At 37.2% G+C, this 19,161-nt stretch overlaps 2 protein-coding genes across 2 annotated transcripts in view; one reads left to right on the forward strand and one right to left on the reverse strand.

Moving 5' to 3' along the window:
- LOC117421531 (angiopoietin-1 receptor-like) overlaps positions 1 to 5,123 on the forward strand; it is a 32,825-nt gene extending 27,702 nt beyond the window's left edge. Inside the window, exons 17-23 of the mRNA XM_034036052.3 lie at positions 178 to 368; positions 1,161 to 1,274; positions 1,528 to 1,598; positions 2,195 to 2,235; positions 2,736 to 2,832; positions 3,606 to 3,705; positions 4,119 to 5,123. Of these exons, the coding sequence (XP_033891943.3) occupies positions 178 to 368; positions 1,161 to 1,274; positions 1,528 to 1,598; positions 2,195 to 2,235; positions 2,736 to 2,832; positions 3,606 to 3,705; positions 4,119 to 4,193 (689 nt within the window). The 3' untranslated portion in view covers positions 4,194 to 5,123. The remainder of the gene's footprint in view (positions 1 to 177; positions 369 to 1,160; positions 1,275 to 1,527; positions 1,599 to 2,194; positions 2,236 to 2,735; positions 2,833 to 3,605; positions 3,706 to 4,118) is intronic.
- A 1,480-nt stretch (positions 5,124 to 6,603) lies between these two features.
- On the reverse strand, positions 6,604 to 19,161 carry LOC117409173 (RNA exonuclease 1 homolog). Its single transcript, XM_059023550.1, has 16 exons — positions 18,915 to 19,161; positions 15,660 to 17,389; positions 14,286 to 14,384; positions 13,278 to 13,491; positions 12,820 to 12,971; positions 12,485 to 12,625; positions 12,085 to 12,196; positions 11,794 to 11,871; positions 11,250 to 11,396; positions 10,709 to 10,822; positions 10,481 to 10,554; positions 9,640 to 9,750; positions 9,432 to 9,547; positions 8,612 to 8,750; positions 8,354 to 8,474; positions 6,604 to 7,419 (listed from the first exon to the last, which is right to left on the reverse strand). The coding sequence occupies exons 1-16, from the start codon at positions 19,057 to 19,059 to the stop codon at positions 7,328 to 7,330; spliced, it is 3,585 nt and encodes a 1,194-aa protein (XP_058879533.1). The 5' UTR covers positions 19,060 to 19,161; the 3' UTR covers positions 6,604 to 7,327.

The raw sequence follows: 19,161 nt of genomic DNA on the forward strand, positions 1-19,161 counted from the left end.
ACTAAGGTCTAGTTCCTGGATAAAAAAGAGGCCTTATTCCCAGGTTGAAAAGGACTCAGCAAGGAAGCTAAGTGTATGTTTGAATAACAAAATACAATCATTGTGTATACTATGAAACAACCGAATAATTGCATTATGACATTGCTAATGTTTGTAATGCGCGTCTGTTGGGTGCAGGGTATTTGTATGTTGCGATTGAATACGCACTGCATGGAAACTTACTGGATTTCCTGCGGAAGAGCAGAGTGTTGGAGACAGACCCTGCGTTTGCCATTGCAAACAGCACTGCGTCCACCCTGACCTCTCAGCAGCTCTTGCAGTTTGCAGTGGACGTGGCACGGGGCATGGACTATCTCAGCCAGAAACAGGTCAGTAATAAACCCTTCTTTTGTTTATCATTATAGAAAAAGTATCACTCCGTGGTCATTATAGCCACATTGTCAGTGTCTTATTAGGCATAATAAACTTTCCAGATTGTAAGCCTCTGGCCCAGGCTTGTAATATATGAAATCTCACTTTAACAGCGGCTTATTTTCAAACAAGGCGCCAAACAAGGTTCATAGAAGAACTAGGCTGAGCACCTGAGGTTCTGCCTGCTCGTGCTAATTTGTAATGTAGCAATCACACCCTCTCTAACTGACAGTAACTGCCAGACAGATAGTTTACTGTGTTTTGAAGTATAGTAGAAGTGGGTTATGGCTGTTGCTCTTGGTGTTTTCTTCTTAAATAAAGCACTCTAGGGAATGTGCTTACGTGAATTAGACCTGAATTGAAAGCTGAAATATCTGAAGTGGACCTTTAGGGAGGCTTATTGTCAGGCTTAGAGAGCAGGCATTCTGTACAATAGTAATGCAATAAAAATCAACAGCTGTGAGCATCATTATAAGGTGATTACTGCTTTGGGTTACTTAAGTATTTCCTAGGCAAGGCAGAGAGCACTTAATGGGCAGTTTTTGGGTATTTGGCACAAAAGCTCATCAGAATACTTATATTGTGCATAAGAATCTTAGAAAAATAATCCTGATTTTACCGAACACTTTTCACTTTGTTTCTTTATCTGCATTATTAACACAAAATAGGAATAATCTATACATCTATATAAGTGGGCCTGCATTGTATCGTAATTGCTTTGCATGCTTATAATTACAGCTTTGGTTTAGTTTATCCACAGAGATTTAGCTGCCAGAAATATCTTGGTGGGAGAAAACTTTGTTGCAAAGATAGCAGACTTTGGATTATCAAGAGGCCAAGAAGTGTATGTGAAGAAGACAATGGTGAGAATGACTTTAATCTTGTATATTTAATGCTGATGCGTTTCCGTACAGGCCCAGACCCTTAGCAACCAACGAATGACATACTACACAAAACATATTTAAAAAATGAACCTCTCGCTTTAATAATAATAATAATAATAATAATAATAATAATAATAATAATAATAATAATCATATTTTTTGGAATCCCATGAAATATTACTAGAGTCTATTATTGTGAGTAATTTCAATTCAGTTTTCATTATTTTTACAGGGGAGGCTTCCAGTTCGTTGGATGGCAATTGAGTCCCTTAATTACAGTGTCTATACAAGTAACAGTGATGTGTGAGTATCTGCAGTTTTTGTTTTACTGATTTTCAAGAAATTAGAAATTAGGCAATCGAAGTATAAACAGTATAGATTACATTGATTACATGGCCTAGTTAAAAGCTACTACACAAAATGATCTACAATTATTGGCACAGTATAATGAATATAAAGGATTATATATAAACAGGAATGTGCATTTGTATACATTAGAATATACCTTTTGAGGTTGCTATGCCAACAGTGCCAACCAACCTGTTTTACTCCTAGAAATGTCAATTGGAAACAAAGGTCTCAAGTTTAGTTCAGAAGAGTCCTATGGGCCATATTCAGAAAGCCTGTACCACCCTTTAAAACAAAACTCAAACTGCTAATATTACAGAACTATCAAGAAACAATTAAATTGCATACTGTACAAAACTATTAAATTAACCACCTGCTTTATTTATTTGAAGCTTTAACATCAACATTGTTTTATTTTTTGCTGATAATTTAGATTAACTTAGTACAGGCTTTTTGAATAAGGCCCCTTGTTTGCTATTTAGAAGTGTGCTACTTTACATTTCAAAGAAAAAAATATTTTTCACTGGCTTAATGTGGTTCTAATTTTACAGATGGTCATACGGTGTACTGCTGTGGGAGATTGTAAGCTTAGGTAGGTATTGTGAGTCTAACAATCATACACTTGCTGCACTCACATTTGAATGCATTGTTTTTATCTTTGTGTTCTCTCTTGATTTCGTCAGACATCTATACATGCAATGCAGTGGCACTACAATGATAATGCAATTATTCTGTACTAAGGGTCAGTGATAACACAGGAGCAGCTTCAATGGTATGAGACATGTGTAGAATGGGGCCACAGTATTATTCTTAGATTTTTACATAACAATAAATGGTATGAACCAATCTATGGTAATCTGCTGCAGTAGAATTATACCATATTGGCACCTACATGCTATAATATCAGAATCATTGATCAATTTTTCTGTACAGTAGTTAGCACCAGTAGTTAGGGTAGGATAATACACTGGTATTATAAGTGCGTCCCATTTCTGTAAGGTGATCAGCCTTGTCTTTAGGATACTGATTTGCATGACCTGCCTGTCCTAGATGTTGCTATTTACCTCCAGTGCTGCTTGTGTCTTATTAAAGGTGGCACGCCCTACTGTGGAATGACCTGTGCTGAACTCTATGAGAAGCTTCCACAGAGATACAGGCTGGAGAAGCCGCTCAACTGTGAAGATGAGGTGTACGTTCTACCAAGCACGCTAATATGGATACATAGTTTTTAAATTGAATTACATTTTATTGAAGTATTTATTTATTACTCAAAGATTCAGTGAGTCAGGTCATAATAATAATAATAATAATAATAATAATAATAATAATAATAATAATAATAATAATAATAATAAAACGTCAAACACCACAAAGGCGAAACAACCAGTCACATACCATACAATATTGAAAACAATCACATGATGTATTTAGATGCATTATTAATGCAATTTTAAACTGGTCTGCCGGCTCAAGAATACTGGTGAATATGTTCTTTAATTACTCATTAAATAATGTGAGAGATGTCATTTAAAAAAGGAAGAATGTTATAAACCAGTAGAGAGACCTTCTTGTTTCAATTGCTATTAATGCCGTTTCTGAATAAAGATTAAAATGATGATTTGTTGCTTCTCTATCTAAAGCAAATCTACATACTTTATATATCTACTCAACTAATTCTCCCCATAATCTATCTGGGGAAATAAAATTCGGGTACCACTTTTTTTTTCCTATTTCTCATGCTCACGCACTGTTTTACCCTACAAGGACTCTAACATAATTGTTTATATCAAAGCTAGTGCTCTATCCAAATGAATCCAAATTCACTTTATCCAAAATTCACCCTCTCAAGTTGTTATGGTCACGTTACAGTCTGTGCAAACCATAGCTTCAGGTTTATTCACATTCTGTAGCTTTTGAAACCAATCATTCCTGCTGTGATGGATTGTTTCTCATTATTTAAAGGTATGACCTGATGAGACAGTGCTGGCGTGAGAAACCTTACGAAAGACCATCATTTGCACATATCCTGGTATCACTAAACAAAATGCTCGAAGAAAGAAAGGTAAGATTGATTATTTTTTGCAATGATTTGGGAGCTAGATAATAAATGTGTCACAAAGTACAGGGGGATGCAATGTAATGTGCTATTTATATAATCAAACACGCTGGTTAAATGTTCATCTTTTGAGACATTATGGTTGTAATGTGGTTAAGATCTGGCCTTGCAGTTCAAGGTACCAAGTTTGCACCTGTGCGTTGGGTTGCTTTGCTCGGTTTGTCTCCACACCTGTTAGGAACACTGGTGCCTGCGAATGTTTTAGTATGAACCCATTGCAGAACCATAGTACCAGTGTACAACCATTTCCACTACAGGTGTACGGTAGGTGTACAATAGGAGTTGCTATTCTAAGATTTGCACTGGAAGCATTTTCATGAATTACAGCTTCGTTTTCTACCTCACATTGTTTTTTGCAGACATACGTCAACACAACTCTGTATGAGAAGTTCACTTATGCAGGCATTGACTGTTTGGCAGAAGAAGCAGGTTAAATAAAAAGAATGGATGAAGCCAATGCTACCACTTGTCCTTAACTGCATCATATTGTACAAGCAATTTACTTTAGAAGAGCATGAATGAATCGTTTGCAGAAATATGCTACCGGTATTCATTATTGCTTTGGACAGTATAGAGATTATCCTATTTCCCTTCCACACTTTGCACAATATGTCCTGATGAGGGACCCCCTTTCTCCCACAAGTTCTCCCATAAGCCATTTATTTTAGGGGTAATCACAGTATAGCAAGGAATAGGTGATTTGTGCAATCCAGGGTGATTTCCCAGTGCTGGAAAATGGTCTAACAATCTAGCTGTGGCTTATCCCTCCTGGCATAGGTTGATCAAATCAACTGTGTCTAAATGTAAAATGAAAAAATAACCTATATAGCTAAAAGGAGGAAAAGATCATATCTGATGTATAGAGATGGATTAACTAAACATTTGCTTTAGTGCAAGGTTTGCCCCAGTTTTTCCTAAATGTTAAATAAACAACTCTGGGGTACATTCGTCAAAACAAAGACAATAATACTAAATTCATACATAAGGGGAGTTTCATATACTTTTGAAAAAATACATGTGGTATTCCTTTTCTAAAACAAATGTACATAAATACAAACGTGTTACTTTTTGTGTGTTTTTTTCATCTTTATACGGCACCTGCATGTGTTGCATCATTTTAATTTCCATGGATCATAATGTATTGCCATTTTATCACCTGAAATTCATTTTACATCTCCTGTTTAGGAATTTCTTTGTAATTGTAAGTTCATGTTGCCATTAGAACAGGCACTGCTAAAGTCTTTTGTGATATACTGTAAAAACTGTTCATAAAAAGGTTGTTTTAAAGATGATTCTATAAATCAGTGCCGTGTGATTTAATAAACTGACTGGTGATGCCTCACAACAAAGTAAATGCATTCATATATAACGGTTGTGTCATTTTGTTCCCTAAATTGCAGCCAAGAGAGACATTATCAATTGCCTATTATATGACTATAACAAACTACATTACTCAGTGTTGCTGTCTGCTGTGTTGTACACATTCCTGCAATATCTTCACACATTTCCTTGTTGTTTTGATATTTTTATTCATACGTCCTTGGTCATAAATCAAATTATTTCATTGTTACTATAAATGCAAAAACAAGATGGGACAATTAAATGTATCTATCTTCCAAGATTAAGGCATTTTACATATTTACAGTAGCGTCAAATATTCAAAAGTGCAGTTAAAGCAGGCAAAGTTAGGAACTTTCCATAGTTTTCAGCCTAGCAATGCATCTTTCTTTCTTTCTTTCAGGGTGTAAGTCAGTTATCCAGAAAATGAGTTGCCTACACCCCCCAGTTTTTGATTCAAGTGCATGCAGAAAACTAACTGAAGTTTGAACAGAAATAAATAACCTACTGTCAGATTACCTACATTTTCTAATTATTTAATACTTAGTTTTCCATGAAACATTTTAAGTTGGCACCTTTCATACAAGCATGTTTATGTTGATGTAATATACGGTTATGTAATTCAAAAACAAATGCGGTGACCCTCAATATTTGCGTCTGAAATTACAAATGTATAGTGACACTGTAGTTTCATTATAATATTGTCCATTCTAGTTAGGGGTAATTGCCCTTAATTGTTGGGTCATTGATCTCTCATGATTCACAGAGGATTGATGTGTTGCAGGTGCAATTGAGTGGTTATAGTAACTATCTTGCTCAATGTGGAGAAATTATGCAGTGATTGGTTGTGTGGTTTTGCAACTGGAAACTGGAAACAAGCACAAATGTAAAACTCTAATAATGTACTGATTTTAAATGGATTCCTTTGTTGTACATACCAAGAGGAGCCTGCAATTTATAACTTAATTTTAAAGTATGTTTTTAGCAATACCTGTGTTAAACATGTTAAAAAGTTTCACAAGGGAAGTTTAATAGAACCAGGATATAAAGTCAGCAACCCTTTTCTTAAAAAAATATATAATATATATGATCAATAAAGCACATACATCAGAAGACATTAATCATTTAAATGTTTGTTTCTTATGCAACTTCCTCATGCAAGAAGTTAAAATGAAAGGAAGGAATGCTGTTGAGTGCTGCACCACAGCACTGATAGGCTCTTGTTTACTGTGTAATTAAATAATTATTTCAGTAAACCAATAGTTTGCAATTGATTTCAAGTTCCTGACTTCTAAACCCCACCCCTTAATGTTATTCTGACTTGACCCAGGAAGTAGTTCTCTACCTGCTATTGTGATCATACCTGTTAGAATAACAAATTCCACACATTATAGACTTCTAATGTGTCTGAACTATTCATTGTCTCTCACTTAACCATTCATGGGAACATCGAATTGTGTGTCATTATGGTTTGGTGTGAGGAAGCTCAAAAAACTCAAACAACAGTCACAGCCAGAAAAGTATTTTAATTAACATTGCTCCACAGGCACATCTCACAAGTAATGTGTTTTTTAATGCCCATACCACAGCTGCATGCAAAAGCAGCTTATTTTACTTAACATAATTTTTTCCACACTTCAGCAGGCCTGTTTTTTTTGTTTTTTTTAAACTATTAATTATACAATCCAATAAATTGAGGTTCAATCCCTCAACACTGAAAGCATGTTGTTATAGAGATTTCTGGCATTTCAATAATAATGAGCATTATATATTTTTTTATTTTTGCAACCCCAACCACCAATTGTATAAAGTGGTACATTAACCCCACCCCCTCCTAAACTTGTACCATAAACTCATTACCGCACAAATAATTGACACTTCAAAAATATTCCACTAGAGTGTAAGAGATCGGAATTGTTGAATATGTGGTAGATTGCAGTGTCTTGACATACCCACACAATGAAATATGAAAAAACAGACATTTAGGGAAAATAAGCACAAAAGAGCAAATACTGACACTTGTATCCATGTACAACATTACAGTAATATACATTATACAACAAAAAACAGGACGTTAACATAAAATGCTTAGTTTAACAATATGGACCAAAAACACAACATGATGATGAGAGAAGAAATACTTTGTTACAAGTACAAATATTCAGAAGCAGAAATTACTGCATAATACAGCTTGGTCGAGTTCTTTGCTACCCATCAAGGGGTGTAGGAATCACCATCTTTTCACTTTGGCATCCTCCTTTACTTTCCACAGCATCAGCTCCATACAAGCAGCAGCATCTTCACTGGAGTCATGACCGCCCACTGCCAGGAAACAGAGAATATTAGTGTTAGAAACTAACAAAATTATGGTACTTCACCTTCTGAAACTTACTCGTCCTGACGTAATCTTACTTGTCCTTATGTGAATTGTCCAAGTTGGAATCAACAACAAGAAGTTGGGGGTCCCTAAAAATATTAGGCTTAAATTGTATTTTCCTAAAGAATAAACACTGCTATAAAATTTAGTTTTTTGTAAGTAAGTAACAAAGGCACCTAGTAAACGCTCCTACAGATCGATCAAGCACCTGTTTGCACCTCATTACTGTACTGTGTGCTGAGAAACTGACACTGACAGCACCAGGCAGGGATGACAGAGGAAATATTCTCAGCTGTATTGCCTTGCCGACCACAAAGCGCCGCCTGAAATTGGCATAATGCAGATTTAATGGGACTAGGTACAAGATAAATATAGTTTTGTTATTAAAATGGTACTGTAGTACTGTATTGGTAGAAGAAAACAAAGTGACAGCAGTTTGCAGCCATCTGCCGTCACAGAGCATTACAGTTATGCACCGCGTCTCATTTCCATTCTTGATTACTCGCACCTGTTTCTCCCTTTAAAATTTCAAAATGCGGTACACACACAAATACAATATAGACTGGAGAAGAGCCTCTGTGGGGAAACTATGGTCCACCCATGGAAGAACTCGAAGAGAGCTATGATTTTCCACTATGAGCCGAGGTCTGCAGTCCATATTTGTTTTATGAATCGGTCGCTGTTCAGCAGGTCGATCAGGCAGTTGTTTGAGAAGCACGTTCAGCATTGACAAATTTGAGGGAGTTTAATATATACACATGTTTTTAAATCCACCCACCCCCCCACCAACACATTCCAGAATCAAGGACTGATTCACACACAAGCATATGCCGACCCCCCACCCACCCACCCACCCACCCTCCTCATACCAGAACCTACCATTCTCTTGAATAATCCGCCTCAAATAGTCCGCCATTAATTTCCTAAGTGTTCGCTTGTTTGGCAAACCCAAACGGTGTGGAAAAACAATAGACGTGTCAATGACAGTGTTGTGAAAGAGCTGGGGGAAACAAATAAAAAAAAAAAAAAAAAAGCTGTAATAGTTTATTGAATGTTACACCTACCCAAAAATCTTGTCTTGCGACATAAGTTTTCCATTTTACTTGTTATTGATCAATTCTCATAACCGTTATTTACCTTAAGTGCAAACAGGTCATTTTCAAAGCAGTGACCGATTAAAATAGTTTCAACACTGAACAGGTTAAGCAGCACTGCCTGAACATCGCGGATTGAGGGGTTTGCCCGTTTCAGGTCATCTTCGGTGACTCCCGAGAACCTTTAAAAAGCAATAAAAAAAAGTTAGAAGTCAAAAAAGTACTTGAGGGTCTACACAAAACCCTCCATACCTTTCTGTTTCTACTATTATAGTATGTTCAGTAATTTAAATACACCTGCAAGGTCTGATCATAGAGGAGATGCACAAACCAAAAGCAGGTGATATTCCTTTAGCTATTTCATCATTACAATTGAAACCGAAGATGGATTCATACTTCCCATAAAGCTATGTGCTGCTCTCCACAGAGAACCCCCCCTCCCCACCCCCGCCCACAAATCGAAGCATCCGTTTTATAAACTGCTTCAATTGGAATAGCAAATTAACTAAATCAATACAATTGACCCTCCCCTGGATGCCATCACCTGCTTCCTCTTGAGAAATCTGTGACTGTGGGGTCTCAACTTTTGACAATTCCCAATTGAATGATCAGTTTCTTAGATGCACAACTTTCATTAACAGACCTAGTTATGAACGCCTTACTTGTATAATGAACCTGGTTGCCAGGAATATGCATACAATCCCCTCACTGCAAAATAGTTTTAGGGGCATTTTTAAAATAAAAAAAAGCTGAACAGATCTAAATTAATCTGCCTTTTCTTGAAATGTTGAAATAACACAAACTAGCAAATACATCCTGTATAAATATTCACAAAGAGGGAACTTGAAAAGAACTGCTCATACCTGGTGTTATAATCAATAACTTCACTGTCTGGTTTAACAAAAGTGTCGTAGACAACCTGTAGACTGGGGTTTACCACAGTAACCCTTGCGAGTTCCAGACCTTGAGTAGTATAGCACTACAAAAACAGGGAAAAAATTAAAATAACTGGATCCAGTACTGTATGTGTCATATTACAGTGCATTAATATTAAAATGGAGCAGTACTCACCATCTGACAGGCCAAAGCAAACACACCAGAGTTTCCATTACTGAGGGAGGACTTTGAAAATGTCTTTACAAAACCTTCAAGGTTCTCTTTACAACCATCATGTACATGGAGCTATTTAAAAAAGGTACAATAGAAAAATAATTTAAGACACTGGTGCCATATTCTTAAGCCACTGAACTTGGGTTACTGCTGATCCATGCGTCTACGCCTTTATCCTAATTATAGGCCTTTGCACACTGGATCCGTTCAGTCATCCGAAAGTCGTCCGTCAATCCATTGCACACTAGATGCATTAATATCGTACTTCAGAGCGCGGCTGTGCAGTAGAGGCTTTGTAGAAAATATACCTAGTTTCAGTATTTTAATAAAATATAAATACAATTCTGTTACTTGCATAACTTTGAACAAAATCTTAAATGTAGTATAAACTTAATGATCAGCAAACGCTGATGGAAAATGTTTGCCAATTATTATGTTTCTACCAGACTACAATAATGTTGTTACACACAAAAAAAAAATCTGATATTACACAACACTGTTGTCATAGCATCAGTAACCATATGACCAATATTTAAATTCTCAAACACTCGCTCCAGTAATAAATATCTAAGTTGGGCAGCTAGCCCCCGCCCTCCCCCCCGGTGACACATATCATTCGTTTCCAAAGTCGCGGCAATGCCTTGCCATGTATTCCGTTTAGACGCACATTAAATTCGGATGCATTGTCGGATCCAGTGTGCAAAGGTCTTATAACCTACGTCTTATAGCCAATATTAAAATAAATAAAGTGCGGCAGCCACATTTAAACTATGCAACACTGGAATAAACAGAGCAACATTACCTGGAAAACTTGACATCCAGGTGTTCCTACCGCGCCTTCGCAACAACTATAGCGAGTATCTAAGCCACCAGGAACTAGAATAGAAATTTTACCAACACAGAAAACAACGATTTTGTATTGTTGCGCATTCAGATTCTCAACACACACAAAAAAAAAGCTTCAGTAAAAGGTTAAAAGGTGGTTGCTGTGTGTGTCGTGCCCCCCGAGCCCCCCCCAAAAGAAACTTGCCTTTTTTCTTCAGCACTTTCCCTGAGTGGTAGTTGCACTCTTCCTTCCGAACATGTTTCCCCGACGAGGTCACAGAATAGGTTGCTCCACATCGACAACAAATCCTCTTCGATGCTTAAACATGCAAATCCATTTCCTCACATTAACAATTTCAAATAGCATGTTTAGAATAGCAGGGAAAGGATATGCTTGTCTTTTGGTCTTGTGAAAGGGAGAGTATTCATTTTTTTTTTTTTTTTTTTTTAAAAAAGTCTACATTTTATGGTCCTACCGGCCCACCTATGATTTAAATTCCCAAGCTTACTTTATTCCATCAAGAAAGCTGTACAATTATTTTGTTCTACACCATACTAAATTAATTTTTAAACATATATTCAATTATAGAATTAATTATAGAATTATTGGTACTGTCCAGAAAATTGAGTTTTAAGTTTTGTATAAAACTGTGTATAAGCTCCTATACAGATTGATGAAGTTGTACATTTCTGCAGCATAGGGTTGGGAAAAGACACCTAGGCTAAAATCGCAACAATTTACTCACAGCCTGTGGTGCTTTTCTTGGACACATCACCAAAGAAAGCAGCTGCTGGTTTATCAGGATGCTGAAGAGGGAAGCCATTCACTTTTAACATCTCATCAGTCATAACGTATTCCTTCAGCTGCTCATACAATGCAGCCCCAGCTGAGTCTGAAAGACCAAAGAGGTACACAACTTCAGGATCAGCAAGGATCCATTGGAATATAACCTTAACTGCAGAATAGCATTACCACAAGCAAGGTCATCATTAGCGTCTTGTGGCAAACTGTTGTAGCCTACACTCCTGCTACAACTTACAGTATCATATCAATGTCTTCTGTAATTACAAGGGAGTCACAAAAAGCCATTACCTTCTGCTTATCAAGTAATAAATCAACCACATTTATATCATACTACTGCCTAAATATTAATAGCATATTTGGTATATCATAGCAATAAATTTATGAAAGAATTGTCAAACACCAATTTCAGCAATACTTGAATCGCACGCATGCTAGACGTTATCCTAAATATGGCATATTAAATAGAGAAATCTTTAAAAGCTCACCGGTCGCCTTCTCAACCTGCAATGTTCCACCACTAGCAGAGGTGTGGCCTCTTGAACCCTGCAAACTGGAATCCGTGCCTGCAACAGAAGATAAAAATGTAGCATGGGGGAACCTCTGAAGAAATAACTTAATTTCAGCCTAGAACATACTCAGAATCAAGGTCAAGTGGTTTCAATTTCCACAAAGCACCAAGTAATGTAGCTTTGGATATGCACATGGTTTGCTAGCTGCAACAGTGAACTACTCTTAATCTTAACCTCCAGAACTGGCAGTTTAAAATATCAACTTACTGTTAGAAGGGTTGCACTGGTTCTTTAGCCTCTTAAGAGAGTTTACAGCTATGCTCAGGTACTTTATCTTGTTGGTACTGCGCTCAAATACAGCCTTTTCTTCAGCCAATGCCTAATGAGAGAAATGACAAAGCCATGGGTTTGGTCATTTTTCTTTTTTTGTAAAGCATTTTGATGGGTTCCATCACTTATTCTTCAAGGTTTTATTGTCATTACTTTGTCAAATTAACCACAACCCTTTGCTCAATACCTCTGGGTTCTCAATATAAACACTTACAAAATAAGCCTGTTCCAAACACAAACCAATGTACTGCAGCACACACAAAAAAAAAAAAAAACTAAATGTCAACTTTATCAAGACTATCGCTTACAGTATAATAAAAAGTAGTTGCATACAAACCTTTTCAAACGCCTCCTGCACAGTGAAGGAAGTTTTCAAAAATTCCTCAACAAACATGTTGACGTAACGCTGCCTCACATCATGTGGAACTTTTGAGCTGGGTTCTACAGCCAAATTTGTTTTCCTGCGACTGGCTATTGCCTAAAAGCCAACATAATTGACAAGGTTATGAGTTGCCTAAAATAGTTCAAAGTTGACACAAGTTACTCCCTGCATTGTTAAAAGAGATTCTCATTGTTGTAGGGCACATATACCATACTTTATAAATTAATGGATTCATTCTAATAATTCACACTTCCAACTCAAGAAATGAACAAGGTTAAGTTATAAAATACCTTGGCAGGAGTATAGGTTGTCCGCTGTTGTGCAGATGTGGCTGGAGCTATTGCCGCAGCCCCAGTTATAGTCCCGTCTGGTAAAATCAACTGTACATTTGAGCTCCATGAAGAAACTGCCATTCCACCAATTGGTACTAGATTTAAGCAGACTGAGGAAACAAATTAGGTAGAAGGGAAGACAAGGGAGCATAACTACCTCCCCACTGCCAAGTACAGAAACAAAGTTTCACAATTGGAGAAGTGGTTCTTTAGATGTACTGTATGGGGACCTTACACATGTCTGCTCTTTCAGAGTTTTCCAATTTTTTGACTGCTTAACTTTAAAAAAAGAGCATATGTATACTGCAAAAATGATCTGCTGCAGAATTTAAAGTTTCCAGAATCCTTACAGTAGTAACACTGAACTGTGTTAAATAAAACCTGCAGATATACTGTACTCTCTGACTAGGTCTTACCAGTTTGCGCAGTGCTGGGAAACGTTGGAGCCGCAGGGGCCGCCACAGTTGTTTTCTTCTGCCCAGTAGTGGCAGCAACAAATGCCTGGCCACCTTTGACAGCAGCAGTTAATATAGAAGCCTGCTGCTGCAACTGCTGGATTCGAGTGGGATTTGCAAGCTGTGAAGTGGGCTCCCTGAATGGCACTATGACCTGTTGTCTGCTTGACCTCACCTAAACAAAAAAGTTTTTGTACTTAAAACATTGTACTCCTCCCCTCACTTCCCCCAGAAGGACAACTTCTTTCTTAAATTGTGTCACACTAGATATCAACTACAAACAGCCATCACTTAAATAGGCTGTACAGTAGTGGTGCTCTAAATTGGTCTTTCCAGTTCCTTGTTCCAACTATTTTCTAAATTGTTTAACTGAATTAAGGCCACATCCAGGTCCCAATGTAGTTATGCAATTACACCTAGAAAATAATTCACCTCTTGCACAGGAATTGGCCATCCCTGCAGCATACTGTTAGTTCCCATCTTTAAGCAATGCTTTGCATTTAGTCACTCGATGTCCCAATAGCAAAATGTTGAATAGGTTATTTGTGTCATTAGGAGTTACCAGTTACAGCAGTACTATCCTGTGCAACCAATACATTTGAAGGGAGTTCAATGTCAAAAGTTCTGATTTACATTCAAGCTTTCCTTTCAGAGATCTACCAATCTTTGACTAATCCAGTACTGTCTTTGCATTATATCCCAAAAATGCAGCAGATACAAGCCCTTGTTTTTGTTCCAAGCAAAGTCTAGAATACACCACATTGTTTTAGGGTTGGCTGACCAACTAAAATTTACCCTGCCACCAACTTCAGCAAGACAGCAATGCATTTCATTGATGAGCAGGGCAGTAACTCTAGAATAGAAGTACACTTGGACAGCAGGAATTGCTTTGTGTTGAAAGGACGGGATAGAGCCTGTAACATTGCAATAAAAGCAGCTCATTAATAAAACTCAAATGAAGGAAATTACATTATGCTTAGACACATGTGCAACTCTCTTCTTCTGTCCTGGGAGGAGACTTTGTTTTTTCTCCATGTCTGGTCTGTCCAGTTCAATACATTCCACCACCTGAAAAGAGGAACATTATTGCTTAGTCAAAAACTCAAAATGCAAACTCAACTGCATCTTCTCATCAAGAGCATAGTTTTACACAGGGGAGGGGAATATGAAGAGTCCCAAGATCTCATAAAAAACAGGACTTTGTCATCAGCAGGGATCCTAGTTTTCTGCAATAATAATAATAATAAATAATAATAATAATCTTCTCCGATTAAAAAAAAAAAAAACAGTACTATTGGGTAACAGTTAACACATGAAGTATTTATTGTTCTTGTTACACGTGTGTCTTAGTTTATAACATTAATTATTCTTGAACTGTAACATGTGTTAGTCGCTTTGGATAAATGTGTCTGCTAAATAAATAAAATACAAAAATGGTCACACTTTCAAATCCTAAGCAAGTTACAAGCTTACCAGCGCCATTAATCAATAAAACTTTTTTCCCCCCTCTCACTTCAAATTATTACAAATAGTTCCCTGTACAATATTAATGTTAGTTCAACTCGGAGTTAGTCTTCGTCATCCGGACGGCTATTGTTAAAACAGAGCTGCCGCATTCCAGCTACAACTGGTCTGACTTTGGAATGGCACCACCTCCCTAATGTGTTTGCTGAAAAAAATCTCAAACTACCGGTTGATCCACTTTGTACAGAGGAATTTCTGCTTTTACCACATTTTGACAATCTTAAAACAGTTTCACACTGTTCTTTGGCAGTTTTAAGATGCTGAAATGATCCAAACATAGTGGTCTGTTTCAGTGTTTGATGGCCCTGCTGTTTCAGCCTCATCTTGTTTACGTTTCCTTGCATTAAAATGTATGTTTAGTGCTTCCCACGTGTTCTACAATGGTCAATTTTTATTGTTTTCGGCATCATTGAACAGCTCTGAATACTGAAGTAAACTGAACTTGAATACCGGAAACAGTTTTATATTAGATAGGTATGTTTACATAAATTTAAAGCAAAAGTTGCCTGTGTTAATGTTTATATTATACATGTATTGATTTGATTATCAAACAAACAAATAAAGCCTTGCATGTTTTTTGACCCTCCAAATGTAAAACTAAAACCTCCAAAAACATAGAAAATCCACGTTTTTCCATGTTATTTAATTCTGCAGCAAACAGATTCCTAGGATCCCTGGTCATCAGTAAAACTAAACAAATTCCATTGTGTAAATTCACTGTATATGTGTATATAACTCTATACCATAAAGACAGGGATCTCCTTATAGCCCCAGCTTCCAATATGGGTTGCCAGGAAGGAGGTACTAAACAGAACTTACTGGTCTGCTGCTCCTTTCCTTTTCTTCTGGTTTGCTCTCATTGGCTTCCATAAAAATCCGGTAACATTCTTCCATTTGGTCATTGTCAGATAGATACATTTCCATATCTGAACTATCCGATTCAGAAGAAGATTCCACCTTAATGATCTGATCTTGATTCTGGGGTTGCACCGAAGATGGATTTACCGCAACGTCACAAATTGTTGCCATCTTTGGCACATCTGGAGTGGATGACTCTTGTGGAGATGGTAAACTGTGAGCCACATATTTTTTACTGGATTTTTGCTCAGCTGTATGCTGGTCTTGATTTTTAGGTCGCACAGGAGATGCAGTCTTCCCAGCAAAGTCAAATTCTCCTTGAAGGGGATCTGGTTTTGGTACACCCAGGGCGGATGGTTTTTGTTGAGAAGGTAGACAGTGGGTCATGTTTTTTGAAGTGGATTTTTGCTCAGTTATATGCTGGTCTTGGTTTTTAGGTTGCACTGGTGACATAGTTATCCCCAGAAAAGGTGCTGCCTGTGGAACAAGTACAGTGGACTTTTGTTGAGAAGGCAGACACTGGTTCATATCTTTGGTGCCGAGTCTCTGCTGGTCTTTCTTTTTGATCAATTGCTCTCCCATTCCTGGATCAGCTTTGTTTTTAAGCTTTTCCTTTGATAGCATGGATAGATCAGTTTGTTCCTGTGGCAATTTAGTGCTAACCTTGGCATGGTTGGATGTAGGGCATCTTACAGGAACTCGCAGAGGTTCAAACGGTTTTGAGGCAACAGGGACTTGTTCCATTTCACTCTTGGATCTCTCTAAAAATATAACCTTTTTGCTTCCAGTTAAAGATGAAACACTTCCTTCCTTCTTTACTTCAATCAATTCTTTACATTCACTCCCCTGGTTAAGGCGGACAGAAGAACTTACACCATGACTTCCAAGTACTCTTTCACCTTCTTTCCCTGAGATCACCAATGTAACTGGGAGGCACTTGACAGGATCAACTCTATCGGTTGTCTCCATTTCCACAAGTGCTGATGTCGCATCAGGTTTTTTTTGCAGAAGATTTTTGGCACCTACATCTGATCCCTCAAGCCGGCTTTCATTATTCATCCATCTCCTAGAGGCTCTGGGTTTTTTGAAAGGAGTTACCAAAGGTGGGATATCAATGACAAGATCGCATTCCTCATCAGATTCCTGGATCCCAAGTTCATCCTGCCATGCCATGCAATCCCTTGTTACTTTATTAGGTGGTTCTGACTTTCCTCCATACATATCCTCCATGGTTCTCTTTATCCCTCTCTTTGGATCTTCACACAGCTTTGAATTGTTGTTCCCCAGATCTGCAGAATAGTTGGACAATGGGTCATATTCCAAATCAGTTGCTGGTCTAGATTTATCCACCACGTATTTACTACTGGTGACCAAATAGGCTGAAGCTGCCTCCAATTTGTGGGTGCAGCTGGGGAATGTTGCATTATTTTTGTTGCCACCTTCAAGTGCTTTCTTCTTCGGTTCTACTGATGTTGCTGTGGCAGAGCATGGATCTGCATCCCAATTTTCTTGTAGGGTCTTGCAGTGGAACAGTTTCTTTTGCTCTTGCTCAACCTCACACTTGACCGTCTCAATTGCTTTGTTGATCCTATAAAGCTCTAAAAGGCTGAGATCCTGTTCAGAGAGTGTATGTGGCTTATTTAGGTGTTCGGTATATTTCTTTGGAGGGGTTACGTTGTCATTTCCAATTTCTGAAAAATAAAAAAATAATGCCAGAACATAAATAAGTGTGAACAGTTTAATGTAACTTTACACATTATATTTTAGAATAAATTGCAAACAAAACTGTAGCCTTCTGAATTAAGAGTTACAACCTCTTGCTCCAGCACAGTATTTAATATAGGTAGGCCTAACCCTTGAAATTTGCCTTCTACAAATTGATAAAACAGTACATAACACAATTTTAGTATAATATCATTGCTGTGTTACTTTGTAATAATTAAAGTCCCATTCAAATTAATGCACCTTGTAACAAGCCACAGCAATGCCATTACCCCTTAAATATAAACTCCCAAGATACTGTTGCACATAATTGCACAGCTAAAATGTAATTCCCTTGGTTGGTAAATTAAAGGCAATGTACTATGAAGGTGCCATTCAAGAAATAACCAGTTTATTCATATTTAAGAGGGTTCATTTCTTAATTTTATGATGGTTGAGACATTAAAAGCTTTGAGGTCCCTTTGCTGCACCTCAGATTAGATACATTCAAGTACTGTTTGTTTGCAGTTTCTGATTTGTTTTGTTTTTTTGTAAAAAAAATGTTTGTGGCAGTTATTCTTTTAAATATATGGATGCAGTTTTCAATGTATGCTGGCATGGTTGAAGATCTCAATGAATACTTAAATCTACTACAGACACCTGAGCAGTGCTCATACTACAACCAGAGAACAGTTCTTACATGACCAGTCTTAAATTTATCCTGTTCATACACTTTTTTATTCAATCAGTCAAAGGGTTTGTCATTTCCATAATAATAATAATAATAATAATAATAAGTCTTTTTAAAAGGGGCAAACCATTCTAGAACACATTTGGTTCATGTAAAACCGACTCCCCAGGAGATCTAACCTCAAGGCTGTTCTTTGTGGTACCATTTAAAGTTTCAATCATCTCAGAAGTAAGGAATTAACCATCTTGTTTCTTAATTAACTAGTGTGCTAATGAACTATCTTAAATATAAATTAATGTCCTTAATGGCACCTCATTAAAAAAGGCAGGTCCGAATACAGCTAGCCTTTAGTGGGTTAAGTACAGTATTAGGCATTCAAATTTCAACCCTAGTCTAGCGGTAGTACTGAAAATCTTGCATCATTATAAAACTTACCCTAGTGGGAACCAAAACCACATAACTGTGACAACGCAGTAAAAACAACTATTTAAAATGAAAGTGGACACAAACGGTTATGTGCGTTATGTCTGAGCTTGAAAATCAATTAAAAAAAAACACACACACAACACCCTGCAGCGGATAAGTAGAATTTACACAAAAAAACAACCAGTTTGTCAGGGTGACCTGTTTATCTGTTGGCTGAAAGCTTGTCAGCAAGCAGGGAACATACAATATCACGTTTACTTATTTGTTGATTTTATCTCGTTTAAAAAGAAACCAGTTAAAAAAACGTTACTTGTTTTACTCTTGCATTTATTGTAAGTTTTGCTTTGTGGTATCTTGTACTGTTATTGTTTGTATATGATCAAGTGTCCACTCCTTACCCCGCGGTTTAGTAGAAGCAGCCACGCTAAACAAGGTTTCGTCTGTCCCCCTGCCATGTTTGTAATGACAGTACGGCCGCTCACAGATTCTCCTTTTTGAAAAGGGGCAGTCTATCCTGCTAAATAACCCCGTTGAAGGAAGCATCGACAACCTCACCCCAAAACCATTACACACATACTGACTTTAATACTTTCAGAACCACGTTTTCTATAACGAACGCTACAATTCAACAGTTCAAATTCACAT

Source organism: Acipenser ruthenus, chromosome 1, assembly GCF_902713425.1.
Source record: "Acipenser ruthenus chromosome 1, fAciRut3.2 maternal haplotype, whole genome shotgun sequence".
Lineage (NCBI taxonomy): Eukaryota > Metazoa > Chordata > Actinopteri > Acipenseriformes > Acipenseridae > Acipenser > Acipenser ruthenus.

Bases quoted from the DNA above. Each gene is read 5' to 3' on its own strand.
- LOC117409173 (XM_059023550.1), bottom strand. From the start codon at position 19,059: ATGCTTCCTTCAACGGGGTTATTTAGCAGGATAGACTGCCCCTTTTCA. The intron at 10,823-11,249 runs GTGAGTAAATTG...TGCATGTTTAAG, and splicing joins CAAGAAAAGCACCACAGGCT to CATCGAAGAGGATTTGTTGT. The intron at 9,548-9,639 runs GTGAGTACTGCT...CTGTTTTTGTAG, and splicing joins TTGCTTTGGCCTGTCAGATG to TGCTATACTACTCAAGGTCT.